The sequence below is a fragment of the Boleophthalmus pectinirostris genome, unplaced genomic scaffold (genome assembly GCF_026225935.1).
Source record: "Boleophthalmus pectinirostris isolate CB_2022bp ecotype Guang Dong unplaced genomic scaffold, ASM2622593v1 HiC_scaffold_17, whole genome shotgun sequence".
Lineage (NCBI taxonomy): Eukaryota > Metazoa > Chordata > Actinopteri > Gobiiformes > Gobiidae > Boleophthalmus > Boleophthalmus pectinirostris.
This window is the reverse complement of record NW_026571115.1, coordinates 18,528,688-18,548,286: the sequence shown is the minus strand read 5'-3', so window position 1 is coordinate 18,548,286 and position 19,599 is coordinate 18,528,688. Positions and strand designations below refer to the sequence as shown.

The window sequence follows — 19,599 nt, the reverse complement described above, 5'->3', positions numbered from 1 at the left end:
AAATTTAGAGTAAAGAAATTAGTACCCCGACCTCTGCGTTTTGCACTTTAACTATATGATTGGCTATGACCACAGAAAGGGCGGGGTCTATTTTCTGGCTGCACCAATAAAACTCAGCTGCTACTTACGACAGTGAGAGAAAAACACAGTTGGGATGTGCAGACTTCCACTAGAATGAACTCTCTGTTGTGACTCGTGCATATTTGCTCGCATTTAGTTTTACGCTAGTTTGTGGTACTTATTAACTTTTTGTGCGTTTCATTGTTCCTCACTTAGAAGTTGCATATTTTCCAAAATGTCTAGGACAGCGAACAGCGTTCTCGTCACTCTGGCCATCCTTTTCATTTGGCGAGTGGAAAAACTAGCAGAGGCCTGTAGCTGCTCTCCTGCGCATCCCCAGCAGGCGTTTTGCAACTCAGACGTCGGTAAGTGAAGAAATATTTTACACATTTAAAATAAGGACAAATTATTCCGCTTTCCAGTTTATGCCTAGCACACAGAGTCGGGTGCATAATAGGCTATAGTGGCCTATTATTTACACATCTGGAAGTATGGAAACTTCTGACTCATTCTAGATGCCCCCTCCCACCTCTGTAATGTCCTGTTGACAGTGGAGAGGTTTTATAGCCCACAGTCTCATTGCAGCGCTTTGTGCGTATGGTGGTGGGCTGTAATGTAGGTGAACGAGTCCCCATGAGCTACTTGCAATTTAAAGGCTAGCCATAGTCCTTGTATCTAAACTATACTTTAGATAGTGTACAAAAATCATTTCATTTGGTTAATTGGGCTTATGATTCAACAGTAGACTGTCTGTTCTAGTATTGGCTATTGGTTTTTTCTTCATGGTTTTGGATGTGAGGTAGGCTATGTCCCAGTGTAAAGAAGAGGTCCATTCAAAAGTTGCCCTTGCTTTTGGATCCAAAGACTTCACAATGTTCTCTTTCAGAGGATAAACCTTATAGGTTACCATTTATGCAGCAGATTAGATGGCAGATTGAAATAAACTTTAAATTTATATTTTACCACAGTTTCAATTAACCAACAGTAAGAGAAGTCTCATAAGAGCAGAGCTCAGTTAACAAACGTTGACAGTGCCTCTAAACACCAGAGCCCTTGATCCCTTTAACTCTCCATACACTATCAGGGTGGTGGTATGCGTCTGAGATGGAAAAAAAAAAAATCATGAAAAGTGATGTTTTGGCACATTAAGTTGTTGGCAGAAACTTTGCAAAGGCGACTGACTTCCCGCTGTAATGATGTGGTAATTCTGCACAGTAAGACATTTGAAGGAGAAACTGCCATTTAGTGAAAGTATGACTTACTCAACACAGAAGTGTGGGGTCACTTTGGAAAACTGCTCACATGTATTTATCAAGCTTTTTATAACGGCTAATCATTTAGCCATTTAAACAACTCTGCTGTTTTATTTGGTTTACCTCATTTCAGTGTTTCCTTACTTCGTTTTACTGTTCAGGCATAATGTTCTTTTCCTATGTCCAGTCCAAAGGAAAAGTGTCTTTTGGCTGGAGTTGAGGAATGCCGCTGGTCATGCTGTGTCATGTATTTGCTTCCCTCTGGTTCCTCCTAAAAGTGAATGGACTTCCGGTATAAACAGCCCGTGTGCAAGCTGTTTAAACAAAGAAAACATTAAAACCAGATTTCCCATCATGCAATCAGACTTCATCAACCGCTGCTTGCTTCACTATAATAACAGTAGGCCTGTAAAGATAGAATATCAATATGAATATGAGCTGCTTGGTTCTATTCCACTCAAGTCCAGCCTCTGAGTGGGCTCCTAGAGTCAAACAAAGCGGGAAAGACCCTACAATTATATGACATGCAACTGTTTCTTCTTTTCCCTGGGCAGCATTTACTGTATGGGTTTGTACAAACAAACATTTACTGTAAGAATGGCCAAGACCATGGCTGACTATGAAATCCTAAGGCTGCTAATTTTTTCCCCATACTCACCAGTAATTATTTTTTATATTTTAGGTATTAGATGTATATACTTTTTAAACTGCCCTTTCCATAATGGGAATAATTTCCCTTATTAAGACTAATATAATGTACAAAATGACATTTCTAAGCATACACTGTTTATATTATTTCATGCCCTTGAGAAAGTTCATTTTAAGATGCAGCATGGTTGGTTGTTTGCTCACATCTGCTTATGATCCAGTCTCCTGGAACCATCCTTTACCATAATTTAGTAAATTTCATGCCAGTATAGTTTCATCACTTTGTATGCCACCATTGATTTGCTGTGATTGGCTCTCGATCAATTGTCAGCACACTTGTACATCTGGAATTACATGAAAGAAGTTTGCTTAAGGCATTACTCATGATTTCTGTTGGACACATGCCGTTTTGCCTCTGTAGCTTTGAAGCTTATCCATATTGGTCTAATAATAGTTGGCTTGAATGATTAGTTTTTCCTTCTCAACTAAACAGTAAGTCTTGAGTGAAAAGACATGACAAGTGAAATAAAAATGTAGATTTGCTTGTCAGCATCTTGATCCAGACTGGCCTGCCGAGAGACGGAGGCCCAGAAACCATTGGAGTTGAGCGTTTAAGAATGCTGACTGGTTTCCTCTGTGCTCTGAGAGGGCAAGCACAAATTCCTTCCTTTGATTGCAGCTGATGAAACACTGATGTCCCACTGTTTCCCAGTACCTGGCACATGCTGCAAGCCCTTCATAAGCAAAGTGATGAGAAAAACTATATTTACTTTGCACACAGAGATCAAATGTTTTAGCTGCATTATTACAAATGTAAACTGGTATGTGCATTTCAGTTATTCGAGCAAGAGTGGTTGGCTCTCAGGTGATTGATGCAGGCAATGACATCTATGGAAATGCCATCAAAAGAGTCCAGTATGATGTGAAGACGATCAAGGTACTGCTTATAATCTGGATTTCAGATCTTTTCCTGTTTGTGGTCATTTTTCATGTAATGTTTTGTTTCTACTATTAGATGTTCAAAGGTCCAAACCAGAATTTTGATGCGATCTTCACTGCACCCACTTCTGCAGTGTGTGGGGTGACTCTAGAAACCAACAGCAAAGAGTATCTCATCGCAGGTATAGCAACAATACAAACAGCAACAAGTTTACAAAGGTCTTGTTTTTTTTTGTTTTTTTTTTATAACTTTATTTTTTTCAATTCATAGGCAAATTGGAGTCTGATGGGACAATGCATGTAACCCTTTGTGACTTCATTGAACCTTGGGATGGGCTAAGTGCTACACAGAAGAAAAGTCTTGTTCAGCGGTATGAAATGGGTTGTGACTGCAAGGTAGGAATTTGTTTCTTTAAAATAATATATACATATAAAAAGTAGAATTTTAATGTTTTTTCCAATTTTTTTTTTTAGATCACTCACTGTACCTCCATCCCTTGCACAATCAGTGGACCAGCAGAATGCCTATGGACAGATTGGGTCATCGAAAAGAGTGTGAATGGAAATCAGGCCAAGCATTTCGCCTGCATCAAGAGGAGCGATGACTCCTGCGCCTGGTATAGAGGGTCTGCTCCACCAAAAAAGGACTTCCTGGACATAGAAGACCCCTAAGTCCAGCACTGTGTTTTTGAAATGTCTGCATTTACCAGGAATCTCAAATGCAATAATTGTACAATACAAATGCAGGACTCCTGTACCACAAACCCTGCACTTCACAATCTACTACTATAAAGCACTTCTTCACCACAAACCACTTAATTTTCAGCTGATATAAAGGGGCCTTCATAATGCAGTATTATGTTATACCTGTATTCATGTGCTGATGTCTTTGTTTGTACTATAACTATAATTAAAGTAAATGTTTAAATGTTTAATCAGTAGTTTTACTGGAAGCTGGCAACCAGTCATTATGTCAATCAAAGCACGGGAACTGCCTTTTGCCTGTTGGTTTAGCATTTTCAGTGTGTTTATAATATGTTTTATATTCTTCAAATCATTTTGTTAACAAAAGGAGAAAATGCACTTTGCACACATGCGGATCAACAATTGTTCTATAATAAATGTTTGCGGAGGATTGAATCTTCCTTTTTGTACTTTCATGCAGTATTTTATCAAATCTTCATTTGCTTTAGTAGGCTTTTAGGCTTGCTTTTTTTATTATTCAATGGGATATTTTTAAATAAGTAATTATTTCAATACAGTTTGATAGCTATGTCTGAATGCAGCCAGGGTAAGCAATGGAAGAACATAGAAATAATAAAGTGTCATGAACAAAATGTGATAGTGTTCATGTTTTAGCATATTGTATATTATTTTAAAAAATGCGCCTTACTTTAAATTTGACACGTTGACTGTCAGGATCCCCAATGGCCGACACAGCGCTTATTAAATTGAATCTACAATGTCGTTGCCACCTGGTGGAGAGTCTTGGAGAGGCATCTACAATCTTTGACAGTGACAGTACCTCAAGAGGCTTGTAGTTCTCTTGAGCCAACAGCGACCAAAAGTGTGCCAAATGTCACGTTGCGTGGCTCGTGTTGCACAAACGCAAACCAACTGCTGCATAGATCTGAATTCTAAAGAGGGGCAAATGACTGAAAGCCTGTTTAATGGGAGTTAGCTTCTATACGCCGTAAGCACAGGTCAAGTGTCCACTGAGCACAAGTACAAACAAATAAGGCCGCCTGTCTAATTAAAAAACTGTTACCATGTATCATTCCAGCTGCATCAATGGTAAACAGCGTCCTCTTGTTGTAGGCCTACAGCGCAACGTCAATCTGCTGTTTGATTGGCTAACACAATGTGCGTCTACATTGCTTCTTCTATGATTGGCTCTTCAACACTGTCCATCAGGCTTTGCCCCGCCCTCTTATAATGCAGCATGGGCGAAAATACCAGACCCAAGTGCTACAGCTGAGAAAGCAAGACCTCCTTAGACTGCGCATTTCTCTTTATAAGCAAAAGGTAAGCGTGTGATTGGAATTTGATCGGATGCTATGTTTAAAAATCAGCTTTTTGGTCGTCATGTCGTGGTGAAAGTTCTACGGATCTGGCGTCTACAACTTGTCAACCCCGGGGACGCCACATTGCAGCTCACAGAGGCGCGAGCCACGTTAAGTTAGCCGATAGCTGGTGTGCTAATGATTCTGTCTGTTTAAGATGGACAAATGTGACAAAGCAGCAAGTTCCTCTAAATGTATGACTTACACAATACTCATACACATGTTATTCTTTACATGTTAACGTGAAATAAGGTATGGCATTGTCTCGATGTTGTGTAATGCTCTGTAGCCAATGTGATCACGGGTTAGCAGCACTGTAGCTTTCTAGCCTGTGACAGTGGCTCTGATGATTGGCCCATGTAATGTAGATCGTAGACCTACAGTTTGTCACGAAAAATACTTTTTATTTATTTATTTTTTTAATAAATGGCAAACCAAATCTACTAAGACGCTTTAATTCAGGAGGCGAACTGAATTTTATGTATGCCTTTTCAGTTTTCATATAGGCTAACCTGCATTAAATCATCTTTTCATTCTAAGTGTTAGAAATGAGCGTTTAATGCAAACTTGGACTCCACTGCAAAGGAAAAGCGATAGAGGTAGAGGCTTTTTCCACCATCTGTTCCAAAGTTGCTGGTTCGGTCCCCAGTCCTAAGGTAGTTAATTTATATTGTCTCCTTGGGCAAGACACTATGTGTTAGGCTACTGATTTATGAGTATGTCTGATGGACTGATGTAAAGGAGGCACCCCCTTTCACAAAGTGTGTGTGTGCAGTGAAGATAGAAAAGTGCTATGAAGCCCTTTATAACAATGAATATCACTCTTGACTCGGATCACGAAGAAATCATATATTTACTTTGTATTAACAATGTTAATGATACAATGTGTAATCAACATGGATTTTCATCCCTCAGCTTAGTAAATGTACTAGTTTTCACTGTAATATGTGCATTAGATCATACTGGGGACAATAGTACACATTATTTGCACAGTTCAAACAATTTAGCTCATGCCTTCAAAATTTTGTTAAAAAGTAGAGAATAAAGGTAATAGCAGCTGCCAAAATCGGCTTGGGAAAGAATGAATTGCATTTGTTTAAAAAAAAAAAAAAAAAAAAAAAAGTATTTTTTATTGTCAAAAAGACGCAATTGAACGGATTTTGTATTGAACCTAGTCAATGGCACTCCTTTTTTTTGTCTCTTGACAATAAAGTGGAAGAACTTTACAAAACTCCATTAGATAGAAGCTTGAGTAATTATTACCTCATAATTACACAATGTTTTAATGTAAATAACCCTCCTTTAGTGACTGTTAACAATCTGGTCAGCTATTTCTTTCTTTCCCCAGGTGGTTCTCATGTTTTGGTTGTTCTTATGTCAGCATCCAATGTGAAGGTCATTGTGCCCTTGTGCATTCGATGCATGTTCATTCTGTCTTCCTCTCTTCATGACGTCACTGCCCACTCAGATGAGCACAACCCTGATCCTCCATGTCCTCCTCGAATCATTCATCTGGACTCTGTGCAGTAGTTTATTGTTTTTGGAAAATACTTCCTTTTCCATATTTAACCTATTGATGTTTGATCCATTCAGGTGGAAAAAAAGTTTAAAATAACAAGTAAAAACAACAACATAACCATAATTGTGTCCACATTTAAAAAACTATTCCTGTGAGAACACAATTTTTTTGCAAAACTGAGCATTTCATGACATCAATCAAGTGGTTTATATTGACACAGGATTATTATGGTGGTCTTACAATGAATAGCATTATGCAGTATTATGTAATTATAGGAGAGGTTTTGGCCAGAGGTGATGCTGTTTGTTGAAAGGTTCTTCACTTGTCAATCACACCTCACTGTGTTATGCTGTGTTTCTGCAGTAATGTTTCAACAATGCCGATAGTAGATAAACTCAAGGAGGCATTGAAACCTGGACGGAAGGAGACTAGCGATGAAGGAGATCTCAACAAATTGCTGGCGTCTTCAGCAAAAAAGGTCCTTCTGCAAAAAATTGAGTTTGAACCTGCCAGCAAAGGATTCTCCTATCAGCTAGACAGTTTAAAGAACAAGTATGTGATCCTCAATCCCAAGAATGAGGCTGCTCCTGGACAGAAGGTCGCGGAGCCTGTCCAAATCAAAAGGCAAGGTAGGAAGAGATGTGGCATCTAAGAATGATATTGTCAGCTTTGAGTATATTTTTTTAATTAATTAAAATTTTAAAATGTATATATTTCAGCCACAGAAAATGTCATAGGAAATCAGAGCGATGGTATCCCAGCTCCTCAGAAATTCCTTTTCTCTGGGAATAAGCTGACCCTTAAATGGGAGCGAGTGTACAGAGTGGGAGCCGGTCTCCACAACCTCGGGAACACCTGCTTCCTCAACTCCACGGTGCAGTGTCTCACCTACACACCGCCACTCGCCAACTACTTACTCTCAAAGGAGCACAGTCGGGCTTGTGAGTAGTTCACTTTTATGGTATAGATTTCACATGGTAAATGCCAATAGTATTCTCCAAATGGAAGTGGAATACATAAACCTTGTGTTTTGCAGGTCACCAGTCAGGATTTTGTATGATCTGTGTAATGCAGAATCATATTATCCAAGCCTTTGCCAACACTGGTAATGCCATAAAGCCAGTCTCCTTCATCAGAGACCTCAAGAGTAAGTTGCATCACTCTCCCTTTACATTGCACTACACTCATTGAAGGTTTGGTGAGAAGTCCAACACCTGACTTCTGCCAGAAGCTCAGTGACGCAACATCGACCATAGCCTGACGCGTAACTGCAGCGTGTATGTGGAGCACAGAGTACAAGCTGTGAATGAATACAGTGTAGTAGGAGCAGATGACTAAACACAATATAGCTCGCACTTGCCTTCAAATCCCCTTTGCACCGGACCTACTTTTCTGTGCTGGTGAAATGGTGTTGTTCTGTGCCCCTCCCTCCCTGTTTCTCAGATGCCCTCTCTGTCTCCTTGTGACTGCAGCCTGGGAGGAACGGCATTAGCACAAAGTACCCTGTCCACCTCCTCGATGCTTTAAGCCAGTATAGACATTTATCTTATTGGCTACATCCTTGTCCTTTACCCAATTATGTATACAAATTTGAACTACACATGTGGTAAACATATAAGCTTAGTCGTTGAGAATGTGCACTAAGCACATCTAAATGAGGTTTAACAACAGCTACGAATCTGATAGTGGCATAAGGCTTTTATTACATCTTTGCTATCATGCCCAGTTGAAGATGCTATGGAATGACATTTGTACTTAAATGGCTGCTAAATCTTCTAATTGTAACAATTTTTTTCTTTCTGCATGTACTAAATAAACCATGAGTGTGCATGATAAAAGTCTGATTGAAACATTGGAGTACTTGCACATAGAGCCTTTTAATGCACTAATGGTTGCGTTTAGAGGCTATAATGCACTTTTATTTTCCTCAGAGATTGCCAGACACTTTCGTTTCGGCAGCCAGGAGGATGCTCACGAGTTTTTGCGGTATACCATTGATGCCATGCAAAAAGCCTGTCTTAATGGATACCCAAAGTAAGACCTCATAATTGTACATATTTAAAATTTTATATGTATAATGTAAGTTTTGTACTAAATATTTGTGTGTCTTTAGGCTTGACAGGCAAACCCAAGCCACAACGTTGGTTCACCAGATCTTTGGAGGTTACCTCAGGTCAAGAGGTAGCTGGATTTCCTTGTTTTTGTATTTCTGTAAATTCACTTTGGTCTTGAATTTCAAAGTTCAAAAGTTCAATTTGTCTTGTCTTGTCAGTGAAATGCTCTATTTGCAAAAGTGTGTCAGATACATATGACCCCTACCTGGACATTGCTGTTGAGATTCGGGTATGCTAAACACACATCTACAATATAATATGTATGTTGTTAAAGATCTAACATATCAGTTACATTTGGGTACCTTTTATAGCAAGCTGCTAACATTGTGCGTGCTCTGGAGCTCTTTGTGAAACCAGATGTGTTGAGTGGAGAAAATGCCTACATGTGTGCCAAGTAAGTTGAGTTGAATTCCAAATAAATAATTTTCTCATCAGTTTTACTGAAGATTGAGATATTTACCAATACCTTTATGTAGGTGCAAAAAGAAAGTGCCAGCTACCAAGCGCTTTACAGTTCATCGAACATCAAATGTGCTTACTCTTTCTCTGAAGAGATTTGCCAACTTTAGTGGAGGGAAAATAACAAAGGTTCATTACAGCTGTTTGCTCATATGCTCTTTAAATCTGTGCAAGATGTTAATTAAACCTTTCTTCTTTTCAGGATGTAGGATACCCAGAGTTTCTAAACATCCGTCCCTACATGTCCCAAAGCTCAGGTGATCCAGTTATGTACGGCCTTTATGCTGTGCTTGTGCATTCTGGCTACAGCTGTCATGCTGGCCATTACTACTGCTACGTCAAGGTAGATATATTTAGTCCAACATGGGTAAAAGGTAAATCTTCAGTCAGTTTATATTTTTTGCATTACTTTTCCCCTTGTTCTCGCAACACAGGCAAGCAATGGGCAATGGTACCAAATGAATGATTCAATGGTGCACTCTAGTAACATCAAAGTGGTGTTGAACCAGCAAGCTTATGTGCTTTTCTACCTGCGGTAAGTGAGTCTTTAATGTGAAAAATGTACACATCTATAGTCCAAGTTAAAATAATATTTGCTTTGTCTTTGTAAATCTTAGTATCCCTGAGACCAAGAAAAATGCTGATGGCCAGACCACAAAGCAGGCAGCATTGAACCCCGGGAAAAACGGTGCATCTTCAGACCAAATTAAAAGAACCAATCTCAATGGCCCTCTGTCCTCTCCTCAGATCACAAAGGTATCATTTGAAGTACACACATTCTGTATATAAGAGGACATTTGTGATAGTTAATAAATGCATTTTTAACATATTTGAGCTTGTTGTTTTTTAATTTTAATTTTTTAGAAACTTGAGCCTGCCCAGCTTCGCAAAATTCAATCCATGGATGGAGGTTTGGGTTTACCCATTTCTAGAAATGGTGTGAGCAGTCAGTCACAACCAAGGCTGTCCAGTTGGACTGGTGGTCTACCCAAACAGCTGAGTGGTCCCACGGTCATTGAGGAACCATTCAAAAAAATGAAGAAACCCACTCCTCAGAGCCAGGTGCCGTCACGTAGCAGCACCCCAACTCCTTCTGCCAATGGAGTCATTCGGACAGAAGGGGACAAGAAGCAGGGCAGTGAGGGCAGGGGTATGGCACAGTCTACCTCAATCAAGTCTTTGTCTGACTCATCCTCTGCCGACACTACGGATTCAAAGGTGATTCAAATACATGTGTATTTAAAGCATGTTTGAATTATAAATATTTTTTTTTTATTGTGAATACAAATATTTATTGTGTCATAGGATTCTTATGGACCTAAAAGTGCACCGGTAGGAGAGACCCCATCCACTCCTCGCAAAGGCTCCAATGGTGTGGCATCTCCAGCCAAAAGTGTGGAGCGCTCTCAGAGCACGGAGGAGCAGAAGACAAAAATAAAGACTGCATCGCTCAACAACATCTCTGCTGAAGCCACCAGCACCATGTCTCCTCCACCTGCCAAAAAGCTGGCCCTATCTGCAAAGAAGGTGACCTTTTGCTTTGCCTTACAAAGCTCCAACTGTTACTAATGTGAAATACATTTTGCTTTTGTGTATAGTAACATTTTTGCAAAAAGGACAGTAGCAATATATGTCAATAACATTGCAAAGGAAAGATGTACTATTGTAAGAGGGATACAACAAAGGACAATTAATTCTATTAGTTTTAAGAACATTAATAAGGTTGATTCCATCAAATAGCCAGACAACAATGCACGTGTATTGATAAAAATCTTTTATGAAAGTTTTATGACATTCGGAGGTGATGCATATATATTGTAATATAGGTATACAATATAGCAAATACTGCATAATATAGACCATAACATCTTTTGCTACTTAAAAGAAATGTGGCACATTTTAGGATGTATTGTAAAAGGGATACAGATTGTCCTTAAGTCTACTGATATTTTATATCCAGTAATCTCATGTATTGTCTAATGTGTCTAATCTGTCACATAGTTTCCTTGCTCAGTTTGTCTTTATTCCTTTGCTTTCTTTTCGTAAAAACATTTCTAATTCTTACAACATCCTCTCTTCCTTTTGTTCTGCTCCCTCCATATTTTTCACCATCCATTGTCCCAATCCTTATTTGAACCCTTCTGTTACATTCATGGCTATTTTCTTTAGACCACCAAGTTTTTATTTATGTCGATAACTGCAGGCTCGCAGGGAGAGTCGCAACAGCACTGATGCCTCGCCCTCTTTGCCATGCCAGCTGTCCAGTGACCCTATGCATCAAACTCATCAAACTCAACTAAACCCTCTTTCTTTGCCATCAACACACTCACTCAGGTACAACCTTTACACACATTTTCCTTGTGTTGGCTGATATGCTGAGAACAATTTAGTAGCTTGCATTTTATATATGCAAAAAAGAAAACTAAATTAAACTTAGCAAGAGATCATCAATATTGTTATATATATCGTATTGTCTTAATTGTAGTGTTACAGACTGAAAATGAATCATTTACCTTTCTTCATCTCTCCATAGAGCTGACCCATTCCATTCACCTAAAGTCAATTCTTCGTTGGTTGCTCACACAAGTGGAACCTTCAAACAGCAGAGCCCCCAGACACAAGCTCTTCTTTCCCCTCCTAAAAAACTCTCCTCTAGCCTTTCTTTTATCACCAATGGGCTTCACAATCTGGCCCCAAAGATCAACAAGTCTTTCAGCAATCTTAACTCTACAGAACAAAAACAACATGTTCACAATGGCATAGATCAAGAGGTCGTTCAAAAGAAGAAAAAAAAGAAAAGGAAGAGGCGACATTCTGAGGTGGATTGTAATGTTGTAGCTTTAACAGAGACACAAGCTGAAAGTGTTGAAGCTATGAATGAACCTACGAGTGAACCTATGAGCAAAAAGAAACACAAAAAGAAAAAGCGAAAACGAAAGGGAGAGAATGGTGAATTTACAGGAAAGGATTGTGTCCAAAACCATCGAGAAACATCAGCTCAAGATGAAGATTGGTGTGAAGGGGGGATTTGGAGTTTATCGTCCAGTTTTGACACTGGAAAGTCTAAAAAGGTAGTTAGCACATCCCCAGAGCATTGTGAATCCCATTCTATCAACGAGGAAGATAGTAAAGTTTTGCTAAAAAAGAAGAAGAAAAAGAAGAGGAAAAAGCTACTTGAGGCTCTGCAGGCCACAGCTCTGACAGGCAGTTTTTCAGAAAGGTGCTCCAAAATTGTTTTTAAAACATTTGTATATTATTGAATATTTTGTCTCAATGTACTACTGTTTTTGTTTTTTTTGCAGCTTTCAACAGTTGAAGGCCCCACTTATTCAGAGTGACACGGGAGATTTGATCAAATTGAAAAAGAAAATCAAGAAGAAGAAACTAAAAGAATTGGGACTGGTGGAGGAGAGCAAACATTTTGAGAATAGTGAGCCACAAAAACTACAGGATCCTTCACCAGAAAAAGAAAAGACCAACAAAAAAAGTACCGGTAAGAACAACCACACCGTTTATTTGAAGCTCTGTCCTTTTATACAATGTAACTATGACAACATGTTGGGGTCAAAGGTAGGAATGCAGCAATCCAGCTTTTTCAGTCCTGGTATCGATACTTTGCCAGTATCACTTACTTCTTTAAAACACAAGAGATCCAGTTGTGTTATGTAACTGTTATTAATCCTTCAAATCACTACAGAACAGCTCCATATGACATAGTCTTACTACAATTAAAGGCCCAATCAGGATATCAGTTTAACTGGTATCATGGAACCGATAGACTCCAGCTAATTTTTCATTATCGCTGCTGATATTCAACATTGGGACAGCCCTAGGTAAAGGTAGAGACTATAACACAGGGGTCTCAAACTCAAATTACCTGGGGGCCACATTAGATGAAGTCTGAGTGAGACTGGGCCGCATTAAGTATTCGATAAATAGGGGCTGCATGAAAAAAAAGAGAACGAGAGAGAAAGAACAACACGCAACACACTTTTAATCTTTAATAACAGTTCAGAACATGAAAATGTATTCAGAACGTAAGTTTAAACTAATATGTCTACTCTTCTTCTTTTGCCTACTCCTTGCTGGTTGAAACCTGGCTACGCCCGCGGTAGGGGGGTGGAATTGTGCGTACATCTACCACGGGCCGCACTGACATTATTCTTTGGAATTCAGTGGAGGGCCGCAAAAAATCCTTCCAAGGGCCGCAGTTGGCCCCCAGGCCGCGAGTCTGAGACCCCTGCTATAACATGATTAAGTATTTAAGTTAAAATTGCTGTAACATGTGCCCCTAGTGGTTTTGAAATGTCATCACAATCACAACTGAACCTTAGATGGACATATAATAGAAAGCCCTTTTGGATTGAGGCTATTGCAGATTGTTTTAGTCGTAGGACCTGACAACACTGAGTTAAATAAATGTTTGTATTTTACATTTGAGGACACAATGTTTATGAAAAATAAAGAAATAAATCATAAATAAATAAATCATGCTCGTTTACCTTGTCTTGCATATTTTTGCTGTGTAGCCCCGGTAGTGTTGTGGAACAGTCAAGTGAAAGATGGGTACAAGCGGAGCCAGGCACCAGCTCCTGTTTCAAAAGAGTCCCAGAACACCCCAACCCATACTGCTCCTACTGTGTGGGACGGTAAAAAGTCTAGTGATGTGGTTGAGGAGCTGCTTAAGAATGCTACTGATAAGGCCTATGGAGCTAATGGTGAGTACAACATATTTTCTTTCATATACCAGTTGTTGTATTACTGCAAAGAGCATTGTGGTGAATTTAGATGTTTTATTCTAGTCCTCAGTTGGGATGGTGAGTCGTCTGCCATCAGTAAAGATGCCTCTGAGGATACACGCCATGCCAAGTGTAACACTGTGATTGATGAATGGGATGAAGAATTTGATCGGGGAAAGGTAAATATGATGTGATAAACTATGTGCAGCTTTCATGCATTAGTTTATGCATTATAATGTTATTATGTTTGTTTCATTGTTGCTGCTACCAAAATTTGAATTAGAATTTCCTTTGGAATCAATTAAGTATCTGTCTGTCTAATACAACTTTTTTTTTCAAAAGGTGAAAAAAGTAAAAAACTATAAAAGAGAGAAGTGGAGAAGCGGCAGCATCTTCCAGAAAATCCAGGACCAGAGGAACAAGTGGTGTGTGACCCCTGGAGGGAGGAGAGCATTTGGAATCAGGCGCTGAGTTTAAACTGACGAGAAATTGACACGTTCACCTGGTTCTGACAGATACCTTATTCCTTTTACCTTGTGTTCTTTGTGCTGTGGGACTGAGAAAAAAGGTATTTTTAAACAGCAGGGATTTTGTGTCACGGTTAACCAATATGAAATTTACATTGCAAATTTTAGATCAATTCTCGATAAATGTGAGTTAATCTGTAATGGGGACTATAAATATGTTTGGAAGAAAGCTTAACCATATGAATCTGATAAAGGTTGTGGTCTCAAAGGTAAAGTGGCTGCTAATAACTGTTCACAATCTTAGTCTAATTTGCTGCTGTTCAGCCAAGGGCTCTGGTTCGATGTGGAAGTGACCTTTCCATTCTTATTTCTTATACCAAATTACACCCATAGATTGTTATTCATTTAATTAAATATTACATTTTTGCATTTTCATTTTCTGTCTTTTATTTTGTATGTGCTTGTGGCTTGTTTTAAAGGACCAAGTTTTGCCTCCCTTTGGTAAAAATATGACTTTAAACTTGCCACAGTATTCTAACCATGCATGCTGTTCCATTAATGTTTTATTTTTTCTTTATATTTTCTTGATTTTATCAGATTTTATTTCAAGTTAATCTTAGGTATTTTTTTTTATCATTTGCAGTTAGTTTTATCAACAACTTAAAGTGCAATTGTTTTTGTAATGACGAGGTTAGGGTTGTTGGAGGAACCTAGAAGAGAGCCGTTAAAAGGTGCAGCTATTGTTCCATGAATTTCACATCCACCAGTCCTACATTCTCCTGTCTGAAGGTTTGACTTGACTTTCTGTAATTAACTTCACAACAATCTTAATTATTGTATTTAAATAAAATGATTTTGTTTTCTGCGGGCACTGTGTTAGAATGTATTACAACATGCTAAGAAATAATTTCCACCATCTATTTTTGTATCTATGCAATTTCTACAAGACTTGCTGGTCACTAAAAACTGGGCTAAGCCTCAGGAAGCAACTTTATCCTGTACCTTACCTTGACCATCTGTTAAAAAGATGTTCCATATTGTACATCATGTAGAAACTGTTTTATACAAGTACCCAAGGCATCAGAACCAATGGATCATCTTGCACCAGTTCTAGCACAGATGTCTAGATGTTTTATGTCATAAAATTCAAAATGCTTTGCAAATACTGTATAGTCCACCATGCTGTAAAGACTCATTCATACATTTTGTCCATACTAGAGGTGTTGCCTTAAATCGGCTCAAAGAACTTTAGGATTTAATGCTATGAATATTTAAGATATGTGACAGGTCTTTAATGTACAGTCAATAGTTTGATCAGCTAATGTTGAGGTTCATAGGAAAATGTCCTGGTAATTTTTGTGTATAGGAAATACTTTTTTTGTGTCAGCAGTTTGTACAGGGCAAATGAGGACTGAACACAGTGACTTTATCCAGTGTGACTGGATCATTCACATATTTACAATGATGGTTTGATTTTTGCACCACATTTTCTGACCAGGGAAGAGGAGCTTTCATAGTGAAAGTCTCTTACTGCATTATAGCTAAGTATCAGGGTGCAATAAAGTTGTGACTCCATTGATGTGTCTGTGTATATCAATTATGGAAGACTAGACTAATCCCTGCGTTTTTGTGAAGCACTTAAAAGGAGTGTAATAATGTTATTAGACGTGCAATGTTGGCCTGAATTACTCTCAAATCTCCGTCAGTTTCAGGAGTCACCACGTTACGTCATTACACGATAGGCATGACTCGAGGCGCGCCGGCTTTTCTAGAGCGCAGTGGGCAAATATTGACAACAGGCAGAGAGTGAACGACAGCCGCAGTGAAGGCTGGCAACTCCAACCACGGAGGCAGCACGCCTTTTAGAGACAGTCTATCCTTGGAGAGATAAATAGGCTACAGAGGAGGCGAGGCAGAGGCTGGAAAGGATCAGGTCTGGACGGAAGCCGCCAGTGGAGCAAGATGCAGGGAAGCACGGACGGTCGGTCTGATCACTCTTTGGGTTCATACTTTTGAGTGTGTATGTGCTCCACTGTCCTACAGCAGCGAAGCATGGATCTGTCACGTGTCAGTAGTCTGTCCTGCATGCTGCCTAGACTGCTATGTTGCTTATTTTATAATTGCATGTGGTATGTTTTGAAAATTGAATGGCCTTATAAACAGGTGGGCGCAGACATCAGTGCCATGTTCTATATGAAGAATGTGAAATTATTAAACGGACCCATCACGCTGCAGCAGTGTTACTGAAGTGTATGAGAATCTTAAAGTAGGTAGTCCGAAGTAACTAAGTGAAGTAGACGGTCTCTTTTGAGCTAAGAACACATTCAATAGTGCATGGTCATGCTCACAGTAATCCTATAATGTGACATAGCCTATAGGATATCAGATGATTATATCTGATTCCTGGATGTGTCTTAGCATGCACCAGTGTAGCAATTTTGTCTCAATTATTCAGCACTTTAGTTTTCTGTCAACTAAATGTTTCTGAAAATAGAAATGCCCTCATTTTACGAGTGCATCTGTTACTTTGTAAAAGTAGGGAAGGCTCTTAGGAGGAGATGTATAATGGCTGTTTGTTTACTTTCCTAGATCTGTGCACAACTGTACCAGTGAAATATTGAAAATGGTAGCTTTCATTCTATATCTGAAATGCCTTACTTTTGATTTTGATTCTTGTAATGAAAGTATTTTTATTTTTTTTTTTTTTGATGATGATGATTATAATTATCTTGTAGCCACAGCCACATTTTAAAGTTTATTTTGTGAACTATGTTTTTTTCTTCTGGCAGTTGATCCATGTCCTGGATTCCGGTTACAGATCAGCCAAAGAGTTATGTAATGGTCTGTTAATTTGTGATGCATAAAGAGAAAGCATTTCACAGCCAAAGCGCTCAGAATTCACTGACAGCTTCTTGGTGCTTCTAAATGAGTAAATTGTATTATGTGTATTGTGTAGTTCATCAGGCAGTTCATACAGAATGGATCGTTGTGAAGACCTGACTTGCACATTTTTGCAGTTTTTTGTCATTGAGTTCACATCCTAAAAGAACTCTAAGGTAAAGCACTACAGAGGAAGGCCAAGAGGTAGATGAAAGAGGACAGGAAGAAATGGGTGTGCCATGTGCATATGAGGATGCACAGTACAGGGTTAGATGAAGGCAGATAACTTAGCCCTACTAGAAAGAAAAGCTATTAAAACTTGATACAAAATTCTTTTGCAATTTTGCTAGGTTTAATTAAAGCAAAGTTCATTCTGTTATGCCATCTTTGGGTGTGGTTAAAGTACTTTTTTTTTAGCATGCATTTTGCTATCCACCTCCCATCACAAAAGCTCAGTTTCTCCTCAGATAATACATACAAAGGAAGAAGTCTGCTCATAGGTGTGGTGCCCAACGGTGGCTGCTGTGGTTTTGGGTGTCATCAATATACCAGCATTTTGTTCAGCTCCTTCTTTGAACATTTGATGGGCAATTTGTTTTTCTCTGTATTTTATTCTACATACTTTTTAAATATGGTTCTATGTCTCTTATAACATAATAATTACTTACTTAAAGCCTGGTATATTCCAGCATATTGACATGTTTTGAGGTTCCTAATTTATGCTGCTCTAGTTTCAAGATATAGTAGACTACAGCTTTGCTTTGAGGCTACTGAAACAGAAATAACAAAGGTAGCTAAAATAAGACAAGCCTTGAGAAAACCTAAAATGAAAAGTGGGTTGAGAGTGCGTGTTTGTATTTTGCCCTTGTCAGTTCAATCCTGCTGGTGTTTGAATACTATATTTAGTGTTTGTGAATATTGGGTCCTTCTAGTATAAATAAAGTTATATTGATTGATACATAGCTTGTTGTTCTTTTGATTTGAATAGAGAACCAGGTGTTAGTCATCAGAGGTGCTAACATTTGGGCCATATTATGTAGGAGGTCCACCAACTCACTGTCTTTGTGATTTATCTCCCACTGGACCAAATCAAACCTGCTGCTGACTGAATTTGACGTTTTGTTGTGCTTTGTCAGTTTGAACAAAATACCAATTTAGAATGGTTCTTCTTCATTCATTCACCTTCCCTGGGATTTATCAGTATAACTAGAGTTTATGCAAATTATGAGCCTTAGGTAGAGCTGAAAGTACCTATGCCAGGTTAGATTACTCATTTCACTAAAACACAGTTAAGATCAGTATATTTATAGGTGCATTGTGTAACTTTTCTGGTGGATCATCCATGAAATGCTTTTCTCAATGATGTTATCGCTTTGTCTGAATGTTTCACAGTATAGAATTAAACCTTTCTATCTTCGTGGAAACTAAACCAGTCCAAGTTACAGGTCAGATCTGTGGAGAGGCAACCGTGCTCACAGTCAGAATTATGGTATTTTTGAGCTATAAAACCACCTGTTTAATAAATGTTAAGTAAAGCTCTTTATTGTCATACTATGGAACATTCCAGGCAGAGCAATGACATATCCATAGGAACAAATAGGGATGGACCCCCAACCAAAAGTTACATAGTGCATCTTTAAGATTTTACTAAAAATGTTTTGCTTTTTCCCCCCCAATTTCACAATTTTTGAGGTTCCAAATTTTACTTCTTGATTGTGAATAGCACTCGTGAATTCCATACCCTGTTACCTAGCAACCATATAGTGGACTGGGCCAAAACTCCTCTAATGTACACAGAAATTATCATTTGACAAAGAAAACTTTAAAATGTTGGAAAAAATTTGCTTCTTTTGTATAAATTGTGCCCTCCCAAGTGTGATGTCATCAAAATAGACTTCTTTTAAGTGGAACTCCCTGTAATATTCCAAATATTTTTCATCTTTTCTTCACAAATTACTTCTTGACTTGTGTAAAACTATAATTAATATTTACAACAGGTATTATTCCACCAAATTAAGTTAACATTTGAGAGACATGACAACCTTTCGGAGGGAAAAAATTGTCAAGTAAGCATGTTTTATTGCCAACGCAATAAGGCAAGATATTTTGTTGTGTTTATTACCATTCACTGTTTACTGATAAAAGGCAATAGACACCAACTCAACTTGCAGTGTGAACTGAGGCTGAAATGGTCTGGAATTTGTTGTTGCACTACTCCTCAACCACTGGAGGGAGTATTTGTTCAACATGCAAAAGTGACTAATCCCATAAATGAACAGTTTTGCCTTTGATTCCATCAACTAGTTGCCCACATACCAGGCTTGTGTTGTTGGGTTTTCACTTAGTCATATTTCTAGCTACATTTTTGTAAATGAAGAACATGCTTGCTTATTATGCTGACTCTTCATCGTGACAGTGCTGGGCCTTTGGTGATTTGCAGCTGCAGCATTTTCAGCTT

General features: G+C 38.6%; 2 protein-coding genes across 2 annotated transcripts; both read left to right on the top strand.

The window, feature by feature from the left end:
- Window positions 1–124: 124 nt before the first annotated feature.
- On the top strand, window positions 125–4,040 carry timp2b (TIMP metallopeptidase inhibitor 2b). Its single transcript, XM_020932985.2, has 5 exons — window positions 125–425; window positions 2,798–2,898; window positions 2,977–3,082; window positions 3,172–3,296; window positions 3,375–4,040. The coding sequence occupies exons 1-5, from the start codon at window positions 296–298 to the stop codon at window positions 3,570–3,572; spliced, it is 660 nt and encodes a 219-aa protein (XP_020788644.1). The 5' UTR covers window positions 125–295; the 3' UTR covers window positions 3,573–4,040.
- Window positions 4,041–4,740: 700 nt separating this feature from the next.
- usp36 (ubiquitin specific peptidase 36) lies at window positions 4,741–15,129 on the top strand. Its single transcript, XM_055152373.1, has 20 exons — window positions 4,741–4,925; window positions 6,846–7,111; window positions 7,202–7,423; window positions 7,519–7,629; window positions 8,414–8,516; window positions 8,596–8,663; window positions 8,755–8,825; window positions 8,908–8,990; window positions 9,073–9,184; window positions 9,258–9,398; window positions 9,490–9,590; window positions 9,673–9,811; window positions 9,920–10,273; window positions 10,361–10,582; window positions 11,259–11,389; window positions 11,589–12,275; window positions 12,358–12,548; window positions 13,585–13,773; window positions 13,858–13,973; window positions 14,137–15,129. Exons 2-20 carry the CDS (start codon window positions 6,859–6,861, stop codon window positions 14,263–14,265), a joined length of 3,423 nt encoding a protein of 1,140 aa, XP_055008348.1. The 5' UTR covers window positions 4,741–4,925; window positions 6,846–6,858; the 3' UTR covers window positions 14,266–15,129.
- The last annotated feature ends 4,470 nt before the right edge of the window (window positions 15,130–19,599 follow it).